The following is a 20,019-nucleotide window of genomic DNA, read 5'->3' on the forward strand; positions in this document are numbered from 1 at the left end:
CGACTATCTTTCTCTCATAGTAATGCTGTTTGCCTTACAGTCTAATACAATCTGATAACTACTATTACCAACTTTCTTTTGTTAATATTTACTTAGTATATCATTTCCATCCTTTTACTTTCAACTTTTCTGTGTCCTTATGTTTCAGGCGAGGCTCCTGTGAAGATCATAAAAGCAAGACTCCTTGAAATTGTCTCCTGATTCTCTTTTTTTTAAAGTCTGTTTTAAAATAGACTTTATATTTTAAAGAAGCTTTAGATTTGCAGCAAAATTGAATTGAAAGTTATACAGATTTCTCATGTATTTCCTATCCTCACATACCCAGAGCCTCCCACATTATAAGCCTCCCCCAGCAGAGTGGTACATTCATTACAAGTGATGAGCGTACACTGACACATCATTATCACATAAAGTCCATAGTCTACATTAGCGCATTCACTCTTGGTGTGTACACCTCTAGGTTTAGATAAACATATAACGACATGTATCCACCATTATAAAATCATACAGAAGGTTACCACTGACCTAAACATACTCTACCTATCAATCCCTTTCACTTTCCCTAATGCCTGGCAACCTCTGATCATTTTACTTCTCGATAGCTTTGCCTTTACCAGAATGTCATACAGTTGGAATCATACGTATGTAGCCTTTTCAGATTAGCTTCTTTTAGTTAGTAATATGCATCTAAGATTTTGCTATGTCTTTTCATGGACATAGCTTGATAGCTCACTTCTTTGTAGTGCTGAGTAACATTCCATTGCCTGGCTGTATCACAGTTTATCTATTCTCCTGAAGGACATCATTGTTGCTTCCAAGCTTGGACAATTGGGAATAAAGTTGCTATAAACATCCACGTGTGGGCTTTTGTGTAGACGTAAATTTTCAATTCCTAAGAGCACTACTGCTGGATTGTGTAGTAAGAGTATGTTCAGTTTTGTGAGGAACTGCCACACTGACTTCCAAAATGGCGGTACTCTTTTGCATTCCTACCCCCAGGGATGGAGAGTTCCTGTTGCTTTACATCCACCAGCAGTTGGTGTTGTCAGTGTTTAGGATTCTGGCCATTCTAAGAGCTGTGCAGTGGCATCTTACTGTTGTTTTAATTTGCAATTCCCTAATGACATATGATGTGGAGCATCTTTTAATATACTTACTTGCCATCTGTAGATCTTCTTCAGCGACGTATCTGTTAAGGTCTTTGACCCATTTTTTAATTGGGTTGTTTCTTAATTGTTTCTTAATCTGTTTATATCCATTGTAGCAATAAATTTGGATTTATTCTTATCATCTTGTGTCTTTTATTTGGCATACTTTTTCTTTCTAATTATTTCTGCTTTCTTTTGTATTAATCAAGTTTATCTCCCTCTTGTACTTCTACTGGTTGAAAATTATTCATTCTTTTTCTATTTTAGTCTTTATCCTTCAAATTTTATTTTATTTTATTTTTTTAAATTTTTTTTAATGTTTTATTTCTAGGAGAGAGAGAGAGAGAGACAGCGTGAGCAGGGGAGGGTCAGAGAGAGAGGGAGTCACAGACTGAAACAGGCTCCAGGCTCTGAGCTGGCAGTCAGCACAGAGCCCGATGCGGGGCCGAACCCACGAACCGTGAGATCATGACCTAAGCGAAAGTTGGACGCTTAACCGACTAAGCCACCCAGGCGCCCCTATCCTTCAAATTTTAACACACATACCTAACTCAACAGTCTAGCATTAATGTTTCTATCCTTTTCTTGAAAAACATGCTATCAGAAAGCTGATTATCCCTTCAGTTATTATTATATCAGTTATATATCAGTTATACATAAGATAGCTCTTAGTTCTATCCTGCTTATAATGCTCTGCCAAATGATCATTGTTGTTATTAAGTTTTGCATCTAATGTTCATTTAGATTTACTTATGTATCTATTAATTTTTTTGTTCCTCATTTACTTCTTTCATCCCATTCTTTCTTAAAGTACCATTTTTACTGTAATTCATTTGATGAGGGTCTTTATTAGTTCTCTCAGTTTCTGTTTTTCAAAAAATGGCTTTATTTTATTCTCACTTAAATAAATTATCTGAATAAAGAACTCTAGAATGACTATTATCGGTTTCAGTATTTTGAAGGTATTACTTCACTCTTTTCTGACCACTAATGATTTTATTGAGGATTCTTCTAATTGATTTTACTCTTTGTAACATATTGATCCTCCTTCTTGTTGCAATTAAGACTTTTTGCTTTGTTTTCTGATCACACTACAATATGTTTACATGTAGATTTGGGGGTTTGTTTTTCTAGTCAGGATCCATGGGGTTTTTCAGTTTGAGGATTTCTTGTTGCTAATCAAGTTTGGAAAATTCTCTGCAATGATTTCTTGAATCAAAGAATAGCATTTCCTATTCTATTTCTTTCAGAAATCCTATTACCTTTGTTTTGGAGGTTCTCACTCTGTCCTCCATGACTCTTACCCTATTTCATGTGTCCATTTCTTTCCCTCAGTGTCGCAGCCTGGTTAATTTTCTCAGCTCTGTTTTCTAGTTCATTAAATTTCTTCAGCTCTATATAAAACTGCTATTTACCCAGTATATCATGTTTTAAATTCAGTGAAGAATACTCTATATATAGGAGGGTTTTTTTCATATTTTCCTTATTCTTGTAAGTAACACCTTACTCTTTTTTTTGGCTTCTAAATCTTATCTTAATCTTTTTAATAATTTTAGCTATACTTATGTGAATATCTCTTTCAGATGATTTGTCTATTTTTATCAAGTTTTCTGGTTGCTAATCCTCCAGCCAGCCTTACAAATTAATCATCTGTTGACTCATGTTCATGGTAGGTAATTTCCAAGTGTGTTTTGAAACTTTTATTGAAGGGTCATTTTAAGCAAGCATTGCTTTTCCTTAGGGAATCTTGACCCCCATTCCTAAAAGAGTCTGGATTGTTAAAGTGTTTCTCTTAAACAGTTTGGGATTTTCTTGCTCCATTCATCTCATGAGTATCATTCACATGGGAACAACTTGTATGTGAATTTTTCAGGGTAGAGTTTGAAGTGCTACTTAGGTAGGATAAATTTGGGCTCCAATCTCATTAAGGGTACATGGAAATATTTATTTTATCTATTTAAAATCACAAAAGAAACAAACATCTTGCATTTTTTCCAGGCTGAGTAGTGAATCCATTTAGTCCTCCTTTTCTTCAAGTAGAAATGCCTCAAGGTTTCCATCTTTCATTGGGAGTCTCAGTATCCAGAGGCTTTCTGGGTCCCCACTTTCTGTTGTGATCTCTTTGGGTCAGATGTCTTTTTTCTATCCTTGTGAAGAGATTCAAGCCTAAGCTTTATCTCTCCCCCAACACCTTGCACCCCATTCTGCCATGGTTTATATGGAATACAATTCCCTTAACTTTTAGCTCCTTCTCATCTCTGGCTCACAGGAATTTTCTGTATCTTTCTTCTAAGCTTGGACATATATTTGAGAAATTATATTTTAACCAGCATTCCTAAATGTTTATTATAGGCTGGCTGTGTACCCACAAAATTCATATGTTGAAGACCTTACCCCTAAGCTCTAACCTCAGAATGTAGCTGTATTTGGAGACAGGACCTTTATTGAGGTGATTAAATAAAAATGAGGCCATTAAGGTGAGTCCTAATCCAATCTGACTGCTGTCCTTACAAGAAGAGGAAATTTAGACATACAAAAAGAGACACCAGGGGTGTGAACACACAGAAAAAAGATCATATGAGGACACAGTGAGAAGACGGCCACCTACAAGCCAAGGAGAGAGGCCACAGAAGACACCAAATCTGCTGACACTTTAATCTTGGGCTTCTAGTCTCCAGAAAGAAGAGAAAATAAAATTGTTTTTTATGCTACTCATCTGTGCTATTTTGTTTTGACAGCCCTAGCAGACTATTATCATGCTTTACCACAGTGTCTTCATCCTCATCTGCTCTGATATTCTTTTTTCAGAAATTGCTTAATTTTTAAAATCAATATCCTCATCCTCCTTACTTCTTTCTACCTTATATTTAGTGCATTTCCCTACACAGAGAAAATGCTTTATAGAAGCTGTTGATGCTATTAAAAAGCAAACAAACGGTAACAAAAGGTAATTTTTTAAACAGTGGTATCACAGTAAGCTACATAGGATGGGGAAAATAAGTACCAGTTTTATCCATACAATATTTCAAAGACTCTCTAAGTTCAGAAACTGGAATAGTCAGACCATGGACTGACTTTGGGAGAGCTGGAAGAGAGCATTTCTACCTTGAAGAAGTACTGAATTATTCCAGCTTCCTAGGAAGTCTCTGTATCTATACCACTCTGGCTATACTCAAAAGGCCCAGACTTTGGGATGTCCCTCAGAAGGTCAGTCACTCATTTTATCTATTGCATCGGGCATACTACCAATCACCAAAACAAAATTGCAATATTACCTATGAAAACTTTCACCATTTGGAAAAGCTACTGGACTCCTGCATGATCTGCTTTCTGCTAACGCTTGCTTAGGAAAGACCAAGTTAATGAATGAGACTGAAAACTGAATGGAATAGGACAGAGAAGACACTGCTACTGGGGGGAGTGGTGGATACATTTAATATCTGGAAATGACCTACTGTGGGGGGGGGCGGGGCATGGAGAGAAAGAGTGGGGAAGAAAAGAGAAGGGGAAAGAGATACCACTAATGATGTTATCTCGTGTTACCTTAGCAACTTCCTGGTCAAATATAATTGTAAAGATTGATTACACATCAGTGTATGCCAAATAATTGAAGGGGAAATTTGTGGATTTGTATCTTACTGAACTGGGATTTTTAGGTCACCGAATTGGGGATCTAAATAATCTTGACTATGAATGTGTTCATATGATTTCACATAAGAAAAAAAGACAGTCAGATGTATTGGCAGTGGATGCTGTGAATATGCAGATGCTTTAGGAAATAAACGTCCTCAAAAAAGAGAAATGAGCAAACCTGATAAGGAAGGATATGGGAAAGAGAAAAAAGAATGAGGAAGGGAAAAGTTCAGATCTGAGACTTTTCTGTAGAAGATAATATCTCTTCACAACCAAATGGATCTAAAAATTTATAAAAGTCAGTTAAGGAGTCACATAAGCTAAAGTTTAACTTATGTTTAATGTTTTCATTCAGCACCAGTTAGTTACCAGTATCATAATGTTAGAAAAATATTCAGCTTCTTATCAACCTTGCTACCTCTGTAAACACGGTTTCATAGATCAGAGGAAAGCACATGTCAAAGACAGAATCTAATGCCAATTTGGCAAGGCATCTACCAGTGATCTAAGGCAACAGAGCCAATTCTAGAGCAGGACCGTCTGAGTTTGAATTCTAGCTGTGTAGCCTTGAGCAAATTTCTTAATCTCTCTGTTTCTTAGTTGCCTCACATATATCATAGAAGTAATAATAGTACTTACTGTATTCAATTATTATGAATTAAATGAGTTAACATTTGTAAAGCACTTTTAACAGTTCCCAGCACATGACAAGTGCTATGTAATGTCTGGCAATAAAGTAAATCTGTACATTTAGTTAACTGAGAGAAGAATGAATCTAAAAGGTATGAATTGAAATGAATCAAACAGTTGCTTGGAATTCTGGTAGGATTAAATTGTGAAACCAAAATAGTGAACTTATAAAGAATTGACCTGTCTGTAGTTTTCCAAGGTTAAGTATGAAAACAGTACTAATTCAACTTATTGGAGACAACCGCAGCTTCAGCAGCAAAAATTTTCACATCTTCCTGTAGTAATGGAGTTTAATGAGGCAGGAACATTTAGGAAAGAAACAAAATGTTTCACAGGCGTGGTTAGGTTTTCACCTGCCTCGCCACCTGTCCAAAATGAACTCGGCAAGCCTACAGGAGAATTCTCTGCCCTGCTGTGTGCTGCATGCCAAGGGACGTGGCCTTATTAGCACATGACCCTCCCAGTTTCTCTCCAGGACACCTTCAAGGGGGCATATTACTTGGGGTTCATATAATTAGAAGATATAACTTACCTAAGACTTTGGAAAGGGAGTGAATATTTAAATGATAAAATCCTTAAAAACTTATAGTCAGGTGTAAAGGAAATAGGAAGTTACCAGAAAAAGCTGGCACCTCAGAGCTGTCTCCTTCCAGCGCATTACAGTGTTTTCATGTGCTGCTTATCAAAGCAGGCTCTAGAAGCAACTATTGTTCCCCAGCTTTGGCTGACCTATTGGTTGTCCTTTGCTGGGTATTTGACCAAACTATCTTCACTTGGAACTATGTAAGAAAGAAATTTTCTGCTGAGAGCTCACTATACCACGGGCAAGTCACCAAGCAGGGGCACCTGGGTAGCTCAGTTGGTTGAGAATCTGACTCTTGATTTCAGCTTGGGGCATGATTCCAAGATTGTGGGATTAAGCCCCACATCAGGTCCAACATCAGCCTGTTAAAGATTCTCTTTCTCTCCACATGCCCCTCTACCACACTCTCTCAAACAAGTAAACAGTCAAATAAACAAAAAAGAGTCACAGAGCAGATGCAGAGAACATCAGAGTTAGAGAATATTCCTGCTAACTTCCCAGGCCAGATTGATGAGTCCATTTCCATATAGAGCTTTTTTTTTAATGTTTTATTTATTTTTGAGAGAGAGAGAGAGAGAGAGAGAGACAGAGTATAAGCAGGGGAGGGACACAGAGAGAGGGAGACACAGAAGCTGAAGCAGGCTCCAGGCTCTGAGCTGTCAGCACAGAGCCCAACTCGGGGCTCAAACTCGAGAACCGCAAGATCATGACCCAAGCATAAGTCAGATGCTTAACCGACTAAGCCATCCAGGGGCTCCAATGTTTATTTATTTTTGAGAGACAGAGAGAGGCAGAACAAGCAGGGGAGGGGCACAGAGAGAAGGAGACACAGAATCAGAAGCAGGCTCCAGGCTCCAAGCTCTCAGCACAGATCCCCACCTGGGGCTTGAACTCCTGAACCTCAAGATCATGACCTGAGCCAAAGTCGGATGCTTGACTGAGGCACCCAGGTGCCCCTCCATGTAGCTTTTATCTCTCACTAACAATGGTTTGAAGTCCAAGCACTAGATTTTTGGGTCATTCCTCAAAATTTTAATTAATTATAGAATGGTCATAGATAGAACTACTGGCTTATTCTCTGGTTTGAATAGGAATCAGAAAATATTTGTTTATATATACCTCTCTGAGTATACTCTTGTATACTCTTATATACTCAGAGAGCTAATAAGAGTGTGCAAAGATACAAAGCACACTGAGTATATAAAATTCTTGATATTTATACTTTATTTTTTATATTATATTTTAAACCACTTTATTGAGGTCTGGTTTACATACAAAAGGCTGTACATATATAATGAAAACAATTTGATGAGTTTGGAGATTAGTGTATAGCCATGAAACCACTATCACAACCTGTGGCATAAACATATCCATAAAATTCCCTACATTTAGAGTTACAAATTGTTACATATTACTTTGTGGTGACTTTATATTAGGTTATAGATTTATTCATATAACAATCATTTTCATAATAAATTTATCCTAAATTTTCCTGTCAAAGTAGATAATTTTGTAGATATAGAGGTCCTAGATGTTCCACAACGTGAATTGGTAGGAAAATATGCACTAGATATTACATTAAGTGTCTAACTGCATGCCTGTATATTTTATCTTTCTGTTCTTCACTCAAAAAGAAAACTAGCAGAACAGAATCCAATCATCCTTTTTGTTGGATTGTTTTCAGACTAAATGTGGAGTATTTTACATTAAAACCCACAGAGGGAGGTCTCATTGACCTGCTGTCTTGCTGAGCCATTACTCACAAATCTCTAATAGAAACAAGGTTTTTCAAGGTGAGAAGCAGATAATTTCAGAGGGATTCAGATTACACTTTGTTTTCAGAAATTCAAGAGGGGAACAATAATGTGATTACCTCCAATTTCAAGGCCATCTCATTACAACTGGTCCATGATAGCTAGACCCATAAGGTTTGCTGTTCAGAAAGAGACCAAGGCAAGCACATGAAACCTCGAGAAAGATGAGCAAGAGAGAGAAGCTAGTGAGGGGCAAGAAACATGTAGAGATAGATCTCGCTGAGAAATAAGAGGGACTTTTTCTGACTACACAATGCTTGCCCACAATGGACCCAACTTTTCCTAGTTTCCTGCTGTTGGATGAAAAGTCAATTGTTTAAATTGACTTTATAGTCCAGAGCAGGCTAAGACTTTTAGAAGGCCTGTACTATGGATAATGCTGTGAGCCTCCCTCACCTTACTCTGTAGTTAAAAATAAAAGCAATTTGAGGGGAGCCTGGGTGGCTTAGTCGGTTAGGCGTCCGACTTTCGCTTAGGTCATGATCTCACAGTTCGTGGGTTCGAGCCCCGCGTCGGGCTCTGTGCTGACTGCCAGCTCAGAGCCTGGAGCCTGTTTCAGTCTGTGACTCCCTCTCTCTCTGACCCTCCCCTGCTCACACTGTCTCTCTCTCTCTCCTAGAAATAAAACATTTAAAAAATTAAAAAAAAATAAATGCAATTTTAATGTAGAAATTGCAATTCCTATACTGGTGCTAAAAGTAGAGTTTCTTTCTAAATGTTTCAATTGTGTAACTTGGGTAAGTTCATCATAGCTGAAAAACTCTCATTTCTTTGGCTACCACTGCTTTTTTGGTGACCAGCAATGAGTATATTCAAAAGATAAAGTAAGAAGGGAAGAAAAGAGGAGAGGAGGAAGCAATTGATGTTTATTCCTTATTTCCTTCATAAGGTCTTAACAATTTCAGTGAGAAACTGCATGGTATTCTTTCAATGTCTACTTCTCCAGAAAGTACTTTAAAACTGTACTTTCCAAAGTACAATCTGCCAAAGAAAAGCAAGTAAGAGAACCAAGCTCTGAGAAGAAAGAGATCACATCTGTAATTATCTGAGTACCCAGCAAAATTGGCCACAACAGTCAATGCCTAACGGAGAGTTGAGTAAATAAATGAGAGCCAGAGATTCTATTTAATATAATAGCACAATCAAGGAGATTCTATTTAATATAATAGCACAACCAAGAAGATTCTATTTAATATAATAGCACAACCAACAGATGAAAAGAGAAAAATATAGCCAACTGGTTGTTATGCTTTAAATAAATAGCTGTGTGATCCAGTGGCTTTCTTGATATTTTTGTTGAACTGACCTGCTTACAGGATGAATTGACTGATGCATTTTTTTCTTTTCCCATGAAGGGACAAAAGGGAAGGTCTACTCTGTTCTCATCTCACTCTGTCTTGCCTGTAGTTCTCTTTTAGCTGAGAACCATTTTTCCTATTTCACAATGACCTTGACCTTATTTTCAAGGTCCTGGAGCAGTGAGCTGGTGCTGCTAGTGAGGTCATGTTCCACACCAAAGCTCTGTTCGACCAGCTTGACAGCCAGGCTCTCGCCATCACATGAAAGAGGAACTCAGGGCTACCCTGCATGCACCAGCCTGCTTTCTATGCCTTCGAGACTATTCCCCTGCTAAAGTCAGACCAGGATGAGAATTTAGACACTGCTACTTACCAGTGAGGTAACCTTGGGACAATCTTTCCTTCTCTGAACCTCAGAACCCACAGCCTAATTGAAAATAATCACACCAACCTCATCCTTCTATTGGAGGATTGCATGACAATAAATCCTTAATACTTACAGCCTGGAATATGCCCTGTGTTCCTTAAGTGATATCTATCTCTTTCCCTTTTGCCCCTTTTCTCACCTAGTATGTGCCTCAGTACTGCTGACAAGCAAGTTAGAAAAATGGACTGATACTGTGTCCCCAAATCTCCCTATTGTAAAGCATCCCACTCAGTAATTGCTAAAACACCTCTCTCCTCAGTCTCAAGCTGAAGGCAGCTAGATTAATTTCTCAGTAACCTCTGAGAGCAATTTTATAGATTTTTCCATATTTGCTCAGGCACAGAAGATACGAGACCTGAGTTCTTGGTGCCAAAGTGTTTCTTCTATTACAGACTCACAAGGATGACAGTAGAAATCAGGAAATAAAATGCTCCTCCCAAGAATGATTACAGGGGTGTGAACGCAGTGCTGCACATCTCAGTGGATCTCATCAGCACCCTCACAGTAGGGAGAGAAAATTTCTGCAATAGCAAGAATGCATTAAAATCTCATGAATCAATTCTTTAATGCACAGAAACAAAAACATCAAATGACTCATCTCCCTTGAGGTGATCTGGTTTTTCCCCTCCTCTTATCTGCTTCCATCAAAAGCCTGGAGGTGGGAAGCGAAAATGAATGGGTCACTTGTGTAACGGTGATGTCAGATGATGTGACTGGAGCCAATGGGAAGGAGTGTTCGAGCACGGGTGACACTCGCCTTGCAAACACATTCAGCAGCAGCACCAGAGCCATGCGTTCCTTTCCCGCTGCAAGGAAAACAGCACTAGAGAAAGACCCAGGGGGCACTGGCCAACAGCTGGAAACACTTGCGGTTCTTCTACATATCATTGCTTCAATCTCTTTGCCCTGGTGGCAGCTACCCAAGATGCTTTATTACAAAGCACCCAGGGGTGATTTCTGTGTGTCATTTTTAGACAAGGCCCTTGACCTTTTATTAATTTATTGATTCACTCAATGAATATTTATTGAGTAAATATGAATATTTAGTGTGTCTGTGTGCCAGACACAGTACTAGGTGCTGGGGATACAATGGTGAGCAAAAGCAGACCCAAACCCTCTCCTCATTGGGTAATGAAGAGATGAGTATTAATAATGTATAATTATAAGTGGGACAATGGCTAATAACAGAGGAATGTGACCTAGTAATGGAGGTCAGGGGGCTCAGCTTGGTGATCAGACTGCAGTCTGGACTTCATTGTCCACTCACTCCCTTGTCACATGCCACTATGCAGAGGATGATAAGCACAGAGCCCTGTATCCAACCCTGTGATAAGGAATCTTGTAAAAGCAGCATAAAAATACAATGGATGGGATGATTTCAAAGGCAGCAAGTCTCTGTTTATCCAGAGGTGACACTTGGAATGGGTCTTAAAAGATGGATAGATTTTTGGTAGAGAGGGACAACATGGTGAAAATTTCTAAGAATTTCTAAGCAAATTGATGGAGACTAGTGACTAGAACATAGGTTTTTACTCAGAATTTAGCAGAGAAAGGAGACTTGCTTTCTACTATGAAGAAACAGGAACCACCATTCGGCATCATACTACACAGAACCCTTTGTGGGGCCTTTGAGATCACTCTGTACTATCTTCCAGATAGCAGCCATACACCTGACAACGTGGCCCACCCTGCATATACCACTTAATCCTGACACATTGGTTGGGGAGGAGAGGCTCTTGGTGTATTCTCTGAGGAAGGGGCAGATATTGAAAGAGAAGTTGGAACAAGAATGACATTCAGGAAGCATGCGTCGGATAAGATGTGCTAAGTATCCATTTACATTCGTTAGGTATCCATTCCGACTGAATGCCTGATATTTTGAATATAACAACTGGTTAGACTCATAAATGTCAACCCTGAAAACTAACTTAGCAATTTTCCAAGATATCTGAGCACCATCCCTGTAAAGACCTACAAATATAAGGCAATTTAGCATTGTTTAAATGAATGGGATATGTTATAAGACTGAGTTGGGTTTGAATCCTGGCTTCATCTCTTACCAGCTGTGTGATCATTTGTAAGTGACTTAATATCTCTAACCCTTGGTTGATACATCTCCGACCATAAACTCAGTTAAAGAGTTAAATCACACACACACACACACACACACACACACACACACACACACTCGTTGGAGTTTGCTACTTAATATGTTCAATAAACATTTATTCTTACTATTGCTGAGTTATTTGTAAAGTTCTTTAAGGCATCTCTTTGTAACAGCGTCAGCAGGTATTCTAAGAAATTCCAACAGTCAAAAGTTGTGACCCTCTAGTATCTACTATCCAAGCAGCCATGACATCTTTCAATTTAATTTGGTATTATTTAGCAGGTGTACAAAAAGAAGGTAAGTAGGGGGCTAAATTCAGAGCCTGAAGAAAGCAGAAAACTACACATTTCTGTGAGCTGTACTGGACAAAAGATATAAACCAACTTCAGAACAGATTTTTCAGAACCAAATTTAAAGTATTAAAAATAAAAATTATTTATAGACTTTGACAAAAGTTCAGTTATTTTATTGCATGGAGTCTATACTTTAGGATATTTAGTATATATAGTCAAGAAAAAACTATAAATTTAGCAGAAAGTGTTACTTTAATTCCTTCTGAAAACTTGTTTACTTAAGCATCATAGGGACAAGTTTTGTCACCAGAATTTCATGAGGTGAGAAAGAGTAATAGTGTAAAATCTAATCTGATTGAAATGTTAGCCCCTTGGGCCATTTTCTCTTTAAAATCCTTCTATATTTTTCCCTTTTATCTTTAATAAACTCAGCCTACTGGAAATTTAGATATACAATTAAATTAGAAAACATCACCTCTGTCTTTGTGGAGCTTATAATCTAAATACAGTGAACGATGGAACATGCATGAAACTAACAGAAATATGAACTATTGAGGCATCAGACTCATTGGAAAGGCCTATGATCCAGGCAGAGCTTCTGGCCACAATAAACTTTCACAGATAGCAAATAAACAAACATGATAAATAAGTAAATGGAAATTTAAGTAAAAAAGTAATTTCAGAAAATATTTAAGTATTAAAGAAGACCATAATGACAGACTCTCATTATAGTAACTGGTGGCAGTGAGAAGTGGTGGGGAAGGCCTCCTTGCAGAGGTGACATTTGAGGAGAAAGTGAAATCATGAAAAGGAAGCAGCAACATGGGACGCCTGGGTGGCTCAGTCAGTTAAGCATCTGACTTCGGTCATGATCTCACAGTTCGTGGGATCGAGCCGAGCCCTGTGTCAGGCTTTGTGCTAACAGCTAGCTCAGAGCCTGGAGCCTGCTTTGGATTTTGTATCTCCCTCCCTCTCTGACCCTCCCCTGCTCGTGCTGCCTCTCTTTCTCTCTCAGAAATAAATAAAAACATTGAGAAAAAAAAGAAAAAAAAGGAAGCAGCAATGTGATCATCTCAGAGAACCCTAGTCCAGACCCATGACACAGCAAATTCACAAGCTTGAAAGTTGGAAAGTGTGGTGAAGTCAAGAAAATAGAAGCAGAGGCACCTGAGTAGCTCAGTCGGCTGAATATCCAACTTCAGCACAGGTCATGATCTCAAGGTTCAGTTAATGAGTTCAAGCCCCACACTGGGTTTGCTGCTGTCAGTCTGTCCATACAGAGCCCATTTTGGATCCTTTGTCCCCCTTTCTCTGCCCCTTCCCCACTTGTGCTGTCCCCAAAATAGAGAAATATTTAAAAAAAAAAAAGAAGCAGCAGCAGCAGCAGCAGATGTGGCAGAACCCAAACAATGCAAGAATGGAGGAGGTGGGGTGAAGAAAAGTCATAAGCTACATGATGCCCTGTCTCCTAGATAGTGGCAAAAAGTTTGGACTTTATTCGGGAGTTTATTCAGGGGCAGCCATCAGAGAGGTTGGACCAGAAAAAAAAGTATTATCTAGTTTACTTTCCCAAAAACCTCTTTGGTATTGGGAGAGACTGAATTATGATGTGCAGAGAGATGTGAAAGAAGGGAGTTAACTACGGACCACAAATGGGAGATAAATACTGCTAGCTCAAATCTAGTTTTTTTCTTCTTTTTTTGAAAGGTTTATTTATTTTTGAGAGGGACAGAATGAGAGCAGGGGAAGGGCAGAGAGAGAGAAAGACATAGGATCTGAAGCACAGGATCTGAGCTGTCAGCACAGAGCCCGATGTAGGTCTCCAACTCATGAACCACAAGATCATGACCTGAGCCAAAGCCAGATGCCTAATCAACTGAACCACCCAGATGCCCCATTGGACACAAGCCTAAAAGACATTTCCCAGCTCCTCTTATAGACATGTATAGGGCTTATCAGTGGAATGTGGGAAAAGTATTTTTCAAAAATTGGAAAGAAATGCCTACTCCTAGGCTTTGGTTTGTTCTGCCTCAAGTTGCCAGGAAAGGTGATCACTAGACAAATCATTACTGAATTCTTGAATGACTATGTGGAGCAAAGCTGCTGCTGACTTAGAGCACTCACATCAGAATTTCATGTGAGAGGGAAATTACATTCCTCCTTTTAAGTCAAAGTATTGTTGGGCTTCTTATTTCAGCAGCCTCATCATACCTTAATGAATACACAAGACAATAAGAGCAGCATGCAAACACATGTGGAAGTCTCTCCATTAGAAATATCCAAGGTTGTTAACTTGGGGAGTGTCCTTTGGAAATCATTATTTAGTATTGAACCTCTGATTAGAAAAGCAACTTTACAAGCTATTTATACCAACTACATTCAGAGCATCAAAAACTCTACGTGATCAGCCAAATGTTTTCCTCCTTGGAAAAGAGCCAAAGAAAGCAAAACTTGACATGTATTCATTCCTGTAACTATAAAAATACATTTATCAAGGTAAATTTCAAGATGTTTTGCCTGTTTTAACGCAAGAAAACCCTCATCTTTAACCACCTAAGCAAACAAAACCAGCACCATCAGTGATTGGCAGTGGTGCTCAGGGATATTTCTTGATACTTATTTCTATAGAAGGGAGACCAGGCTGACTTCCAGGTGTGCTGCAACTCCCAGGAGCTACCCAGAATATATTTTAATTTCATGCATGGGTCATGGTCATGAATGGAAACCTTTTCATAAAAAATTAAAGGTACCTGAGAAGAAACTGATTTTCATGCTTCTTGTGGCAAAACTCACTAGTTGCCTCTCTAATATCCATTCCCCCCTTCCAATTTATTACTAGAATCTTGATTTTTAAGTGTCCACATTGATAGGCTAAATTAAATACTACCTTTCCCAGCCACGTTATTCATATGAAGAGGTCCATCCAGTGAGATATAAGCTGAAGTATTATATGAGACCTTCGGGAAGTCTCCTTAAAAAGTCTTCCCATTGAAAAGTGCCCTTCCTCTTCTGTGCTGTCTGAAATGCAGATGTAATATCTGACTCAGAAGTGACCTTGAGGATGACACTAACTACTAAAGGTGACAGACCACAAAGAGAGGAGCCTGCGTCCCTGAAGACATCATAAAAGCTCTCATTTTAGCTCCCTAAACTTCCTTCAGGCAAGAAGAAAGTAAATCTTGCTTAAGCTACTATTATTTGAATTTTTCTTGTTTTACGCAATGAAAGTTACTCCTAAACTTGCAATCTCCCATATATTTAAACCTAATTTCTAAAACTTCCAGTATCTCAAGTTTCCGTTGAGTTGTATATTGGTCCCTTTTCAAGTACCAGATCCTCCAGAGCCACAGAAGAACCATATAACATTGTCTCTTTCTAGATACTGGCTCAGGTTAGTTGGGCAGGGAGAATTTAGAGAATAAAGAGTAAACAATAGTAACTAGTGTTAAATTGAATAGAAGTGACTATGACTTTTAAGAAGTAGAAAGGAATAAGTCAACTGGGATAAGGGTAGGAGGGGAAGTATTCAGAGACATGGAGGGGTCATGGGCTTGGCTTATGTGGTCGCCATTTATAAACAGCAGTCCATGGAGTCAGGAGGCAGACCACCTGGGTTCAGATCCTAGCTGTACCACTTGTTAGCTATGTGGCCTTGAGCAAATTATGTCATCTCTCATGTCTCAGTTTTCTGATCTGTTAAGGAAGTAATATCTACCTTATAGAAAGTTATAATAATTCTATTAGTGTGTGTGTGTTTGCGCGGACATATATATGTGTATACACACACACACACACACACACACACACACACATATACATGAATTCTAAAGACAGAATTCTCCTTATCATGAGGATGAGGAGATCCAGGGAATCCTCACATATTAATATGTGCCCAGTAATTTAGAGAGAGAGAGAGATACAGACAGCCAGATAGATAAAATCAATCATTAAAGGACCTCAGACTTAGTAAGTATTCAATATATCATTCTTATTTTAATTAGGAGAAGCACAGCTCAAAGGTTGGAAGGACTCCTTAACTTCTGCAGGAACACTGAGTAGGGCAGCAGTCTTAGGGAAGAAGTCGGAATTGAATCTTCCCTTTAAGAACACAACTGGAGATGTGTTGATAAAACAAAATTATTAGCTTTTTTGACGAGTATTTCAGGGCAGGCGGGGTGGAGTACAGACATACCAGACTTAGGTGTAAGTACCCAGGATGGCCTGTGACTATAGTAAAAAAGAACAAATTTGTCTGAGAATTCACATATATTCTTCTGTACCTTTTAGTTTTAGTTTTTGTTTTTTAACTCTGTCTTGGTACTTTTCCTGAGCTATTTTGTTGGTAAAAGTTTGGAATCTGCTTCCCCCCCCCCCAATTAAATTATTGTAGGCATTCTTTTTTTTTTTTTTTTTAAGTTTTTCCCCCAATGTCTATTTATTTTTGAGAGACAGAGACAGAGCAGGAGCAGGGGAGGGGCAGACAGAAAGGGAGACACAGAATCCCAAGCAGGCTCCAGAATCTGAGCTGTTAGCACAGAGCCAAACCTGGGGCTCAAACTCATAAATGGTGAGGTCATGACCTGAGCTGAAGTCAGATGCTTAGCCAACTGAACCACCCAGGTGCCCCTTATAGGCATTCTTTTAAATGGCAAAAATAGCAAAATGTAAATCAGTCTGTATACATATTTTCTTTTCAAGTTTTATTACTTATCTTCAGGCAAGCATTGTTTCACCCTAGAATTTGGTGGCCTCAATTCCAAGTGAACAGTGGTGACAACCATATTTCTCACATTACAGTCATTTGGTTCTTTCTCTGGTATATTAGTCCCCTTGTGTATGGCACCTCCATCTGATTAGGGTTTCTTCATACATGTCCCTAAGACTCCTCAAGTCTTCTTAGAAGTCCTATTACTATAACCATCCTGTCCAAGGATGGCAAAGTTAGAATCAAAGGGAAGAAATCCTAATGATAGCACTTCAGGTTCCAGAAGAAACAGATCAAGTCCTAGTGTTGGTTGAGGTTACAGGGACTCATTCGGTGCTTCTCAGATAGCATTAGCCAACATCTTCCACCTGAGAAGTAGTATCAACTTTGTCTGCCAAGGACAGCCTGTTTACCTATAACTGAACTAAATCCTGCTTCTGAAATATATGGCCAATTCTTCTTATTTTGTCTGCATTACTTAAACAAATGACTTGGGTTCTATAATACCAGTTAAGCTACAATACATGCTGGAAGGTTAATAATACATGAATTAATAAAAGAAGACATCTTTTAAGCATTGGTTTCACAACTGCAGATAATAACATTAATAAAAATGAATAGTCAAGGGATCACTTCAATTTTAAGTAGGCATCATAGGCTAAAGCCTATTAACTGTTTGTGCATCAAAACAACAGACACAAATTTCTCATAGCATATCTGTGCCCAAGTTATTTTACTAGCACCTGGTAGGCTTTTTTATTATGGTAGTATATAGTAAGCTCTATAGAAGACTTTGCTATTAGTTGGGTATTAATGTTGGCAGTGGAATTAGTGGAGTACTTTTTCTATTACTTGGGTATTATATTTTAAAGAATAAAATGGGAGAGAGAGAAGTAATAATTGGGTCATATTCTTTAAAAATTTTTTCAATGTTTATTTATTTTTGAGAGAGAGACAGACTGAATGCAAGTGGGAGAGGGGCAGAGAGTGAGGAGACACAGGATCCAAAGCAGGCTCCAGGTTCTGAGCTGTCAGCACAGAGCCCAATGAGGGGCTCAAACTCATGAACCGCAAGATTACAACCTGAGCCAACGTCGGATGCTCAATTGACCGAACCACCCAGGCACCCCTGGGACATATTCTTGAAGTGAAAGGAAGAGAATGAGCTTCTCCTATAAGCTTTCGTCACAGAGACAGCTAGGAACAATATGTGAATATGTACCATGATTTCCCTAGACACAGCTCCAGAAAACATTCTACATTGGTAGGAAAGGCATCTAAGTCCATGGCGCTGAATAGAAACCCATTTCTTTATATTAATGTGCTAAGCACAGCTGACAGAGGTAGGGTCAATTTTGATTTGTGATGCTAGCATCCTGCCAACTGAATTCATAACAAGGCTGTTTTATTGCATTGTGGAGAGTAATTCCTGGGGACAGACTATTTTCAGGTACCAATTTATTTATATCCAGTGTTTCAGGGTCTCTTATTAAGGAAGGGAACATAAATCAGACCATCCTGGCTCCAAAGAGAGGAATTATGCTGATTGGGTTGTCCTTATTATGCCACATTTTATCGAATGAGTCAAAGGAAAACTAATATGACACCTCAGGTGCATGACAGAATTTCAGCAAATGAGTCATTTAGCAGGTAAAGAATTAGTAAAACCTTTGAAGCTCTGGCAGTGGGAATATGGCAATCCTGCCACGGATTCTCACTAGGAAGCAAGGCTTGAATTCGAAGGGGAGAGACTCTATGAAACTGTGGCAGAGTCATTTTTGAGAAAAAAAAAATCAATGAAATAAAACCTCAAAACACTAATATGCAAAAGAAACTCTATTTATGGGGAGAGGGAGGAAGGTGAAACTATTCTTCAGGACAATCAGAGAATAGCACAGAAGGGGGAGTGCTGTTGTTTGGTTCCTCCCTACCAGTGAATTACCACATACAAACTACTTTAAAGTCTTCTTGGCTTTGGAGGATGGATTAGCCAATCACATTCATACCAAAGCAATTAACCAGTAATGGAAAGCATGGCTTCTATCCAGCTGGCTGTTCATTCTGAAATTGATTGGGACTGCGATCTGACTCAACTAGTCAACTCCAAAAAAGAGCTGCATGTGAGTGTTTCATACTGGCAAAGAGAGCCTGTGTAAAAATCCCCATGAAACGAATAAGTGCTAGTTTCAACTGAACAAGCTTTTAAATTTGCAACCCAGTCTTCCAGATAAATGCTAAATTAACTATATAATTGCTTTATTCTGAACCTAGCGAGGGCTACATGTAGGGGTTCTCTAATAAGTGTACAATAGTTGAAAAAGCTATTAATGTGCATAAATAACTTCCACCTACATGCCACCCTTGCCCAAATCTCTTATGCAATGGCTGTATATCTGGGGGTGGAGGTCAGAAAACCTCAAGAAGGTTGGTTTGGAAAATGGGCCAGAGAATGGTTCTATTAACCTTTAGTGCTTGTAAAACTCTTACCCAGTTCCTGGTTCATGTCTGATTATAAATCAATTTGGTTGTGTTAATAGAGTTGTTGCCCTTTTCTTCTCATAGCTAAGCATTAATGAGTTACCAGAAAGGCAGACTGGGAAAAGCATAGTCATTATCCAGTGTTAAAGACTCAGTAGTAATTGAAGAAAAAAGGATTTGAGAGAAAAGGAGCAAAGCCATATATATATATATAGAGAGAGAGAGAGAGAGAGAGAGAGAGAGAGCGCTAAGACCAAGCAAGCATCTTGTTAATTTCTCTTACTTGGGGAGGCATTGGTTTTTCTGTCATATTATTTCCAGGACTGTAAATGCTGATGGATTAAAAGACAAGCAAGGAGGCAGGAAAGGGAAAAGGGGAGAGAGAGAGAGAGACAGAGCCAATACAGTTACAAACTCTGCTGGATAACAGCATACTGGAATTAAGATGCAACTCCATGGAATATGCAACTTGAAAAGTCTCTTCATCTCGGCCACATAGGTGAGCCCCAAGGGCTGTAGCATTTAATTGCTAAGAATGAAGGGGGATAAAATTTGACATGGCTCAAAGAACAGAGCAGCAGTAGGAGGTCGTAACATCTGTCTTTCTCTGTAAATGGACCTGATAATATGTCAGCATAAAGCTACTATTTCTTCTTGTATCCACTTAGGTAATGCTGACAAATAAAACAAGCATAAACCTTCAAACCTGGGATGCAGTTATTTCATGAAGGCGAAGCCCATTAGCTTGCCATCATCATCTGGTTGCAGAATGCTGTGACTACATTAAATGTGGATCCAGAAACATTCTGGCCGTTGTTGGTTGATGTGCAATATAACAGC

General features: G+C 38.7%; 1 protein-coding gene across 1 annotated transcript in view; it reads right to left on the reverse strand.

Annotated features, from left to right (window-relative positions):
• PLCXD3 (phosphatidylinositol specific phospholipase C X domain containing 3) overlaps window positions 1-20,019 on the reverse strand; it is a 115,359-nt gene that overhangs the window by 85,307 nt on the left and 10,033 nt on the right. Inside the window, exon 4 of the mRNA XM_039244266.1 lies at window positions 19,591-19,708. Within this exon, the coding sequence (XP_039100197.1) occupies window positions 19,591-19,708 (118 nt within the window). The remainder of the gene's footprint in view (window positions 1-19,590; window positions 19,709-20,019) is intronic.

This window comes from Hyaena hyaena, unplaced genomic scaffold (assembly GCF_003009895.1).
Source record: "Hyaena hyaena isolate Hyena2069 unplaced genomic scaffold, ASM300989v1 scaffold_236, whole genome shotgun sequence".
NCBI lineage: Eukaryota > Metazoa > Chordata > Mammalia > Carnivora > Hyaenidae > Hyaena > Hyaena hyaena.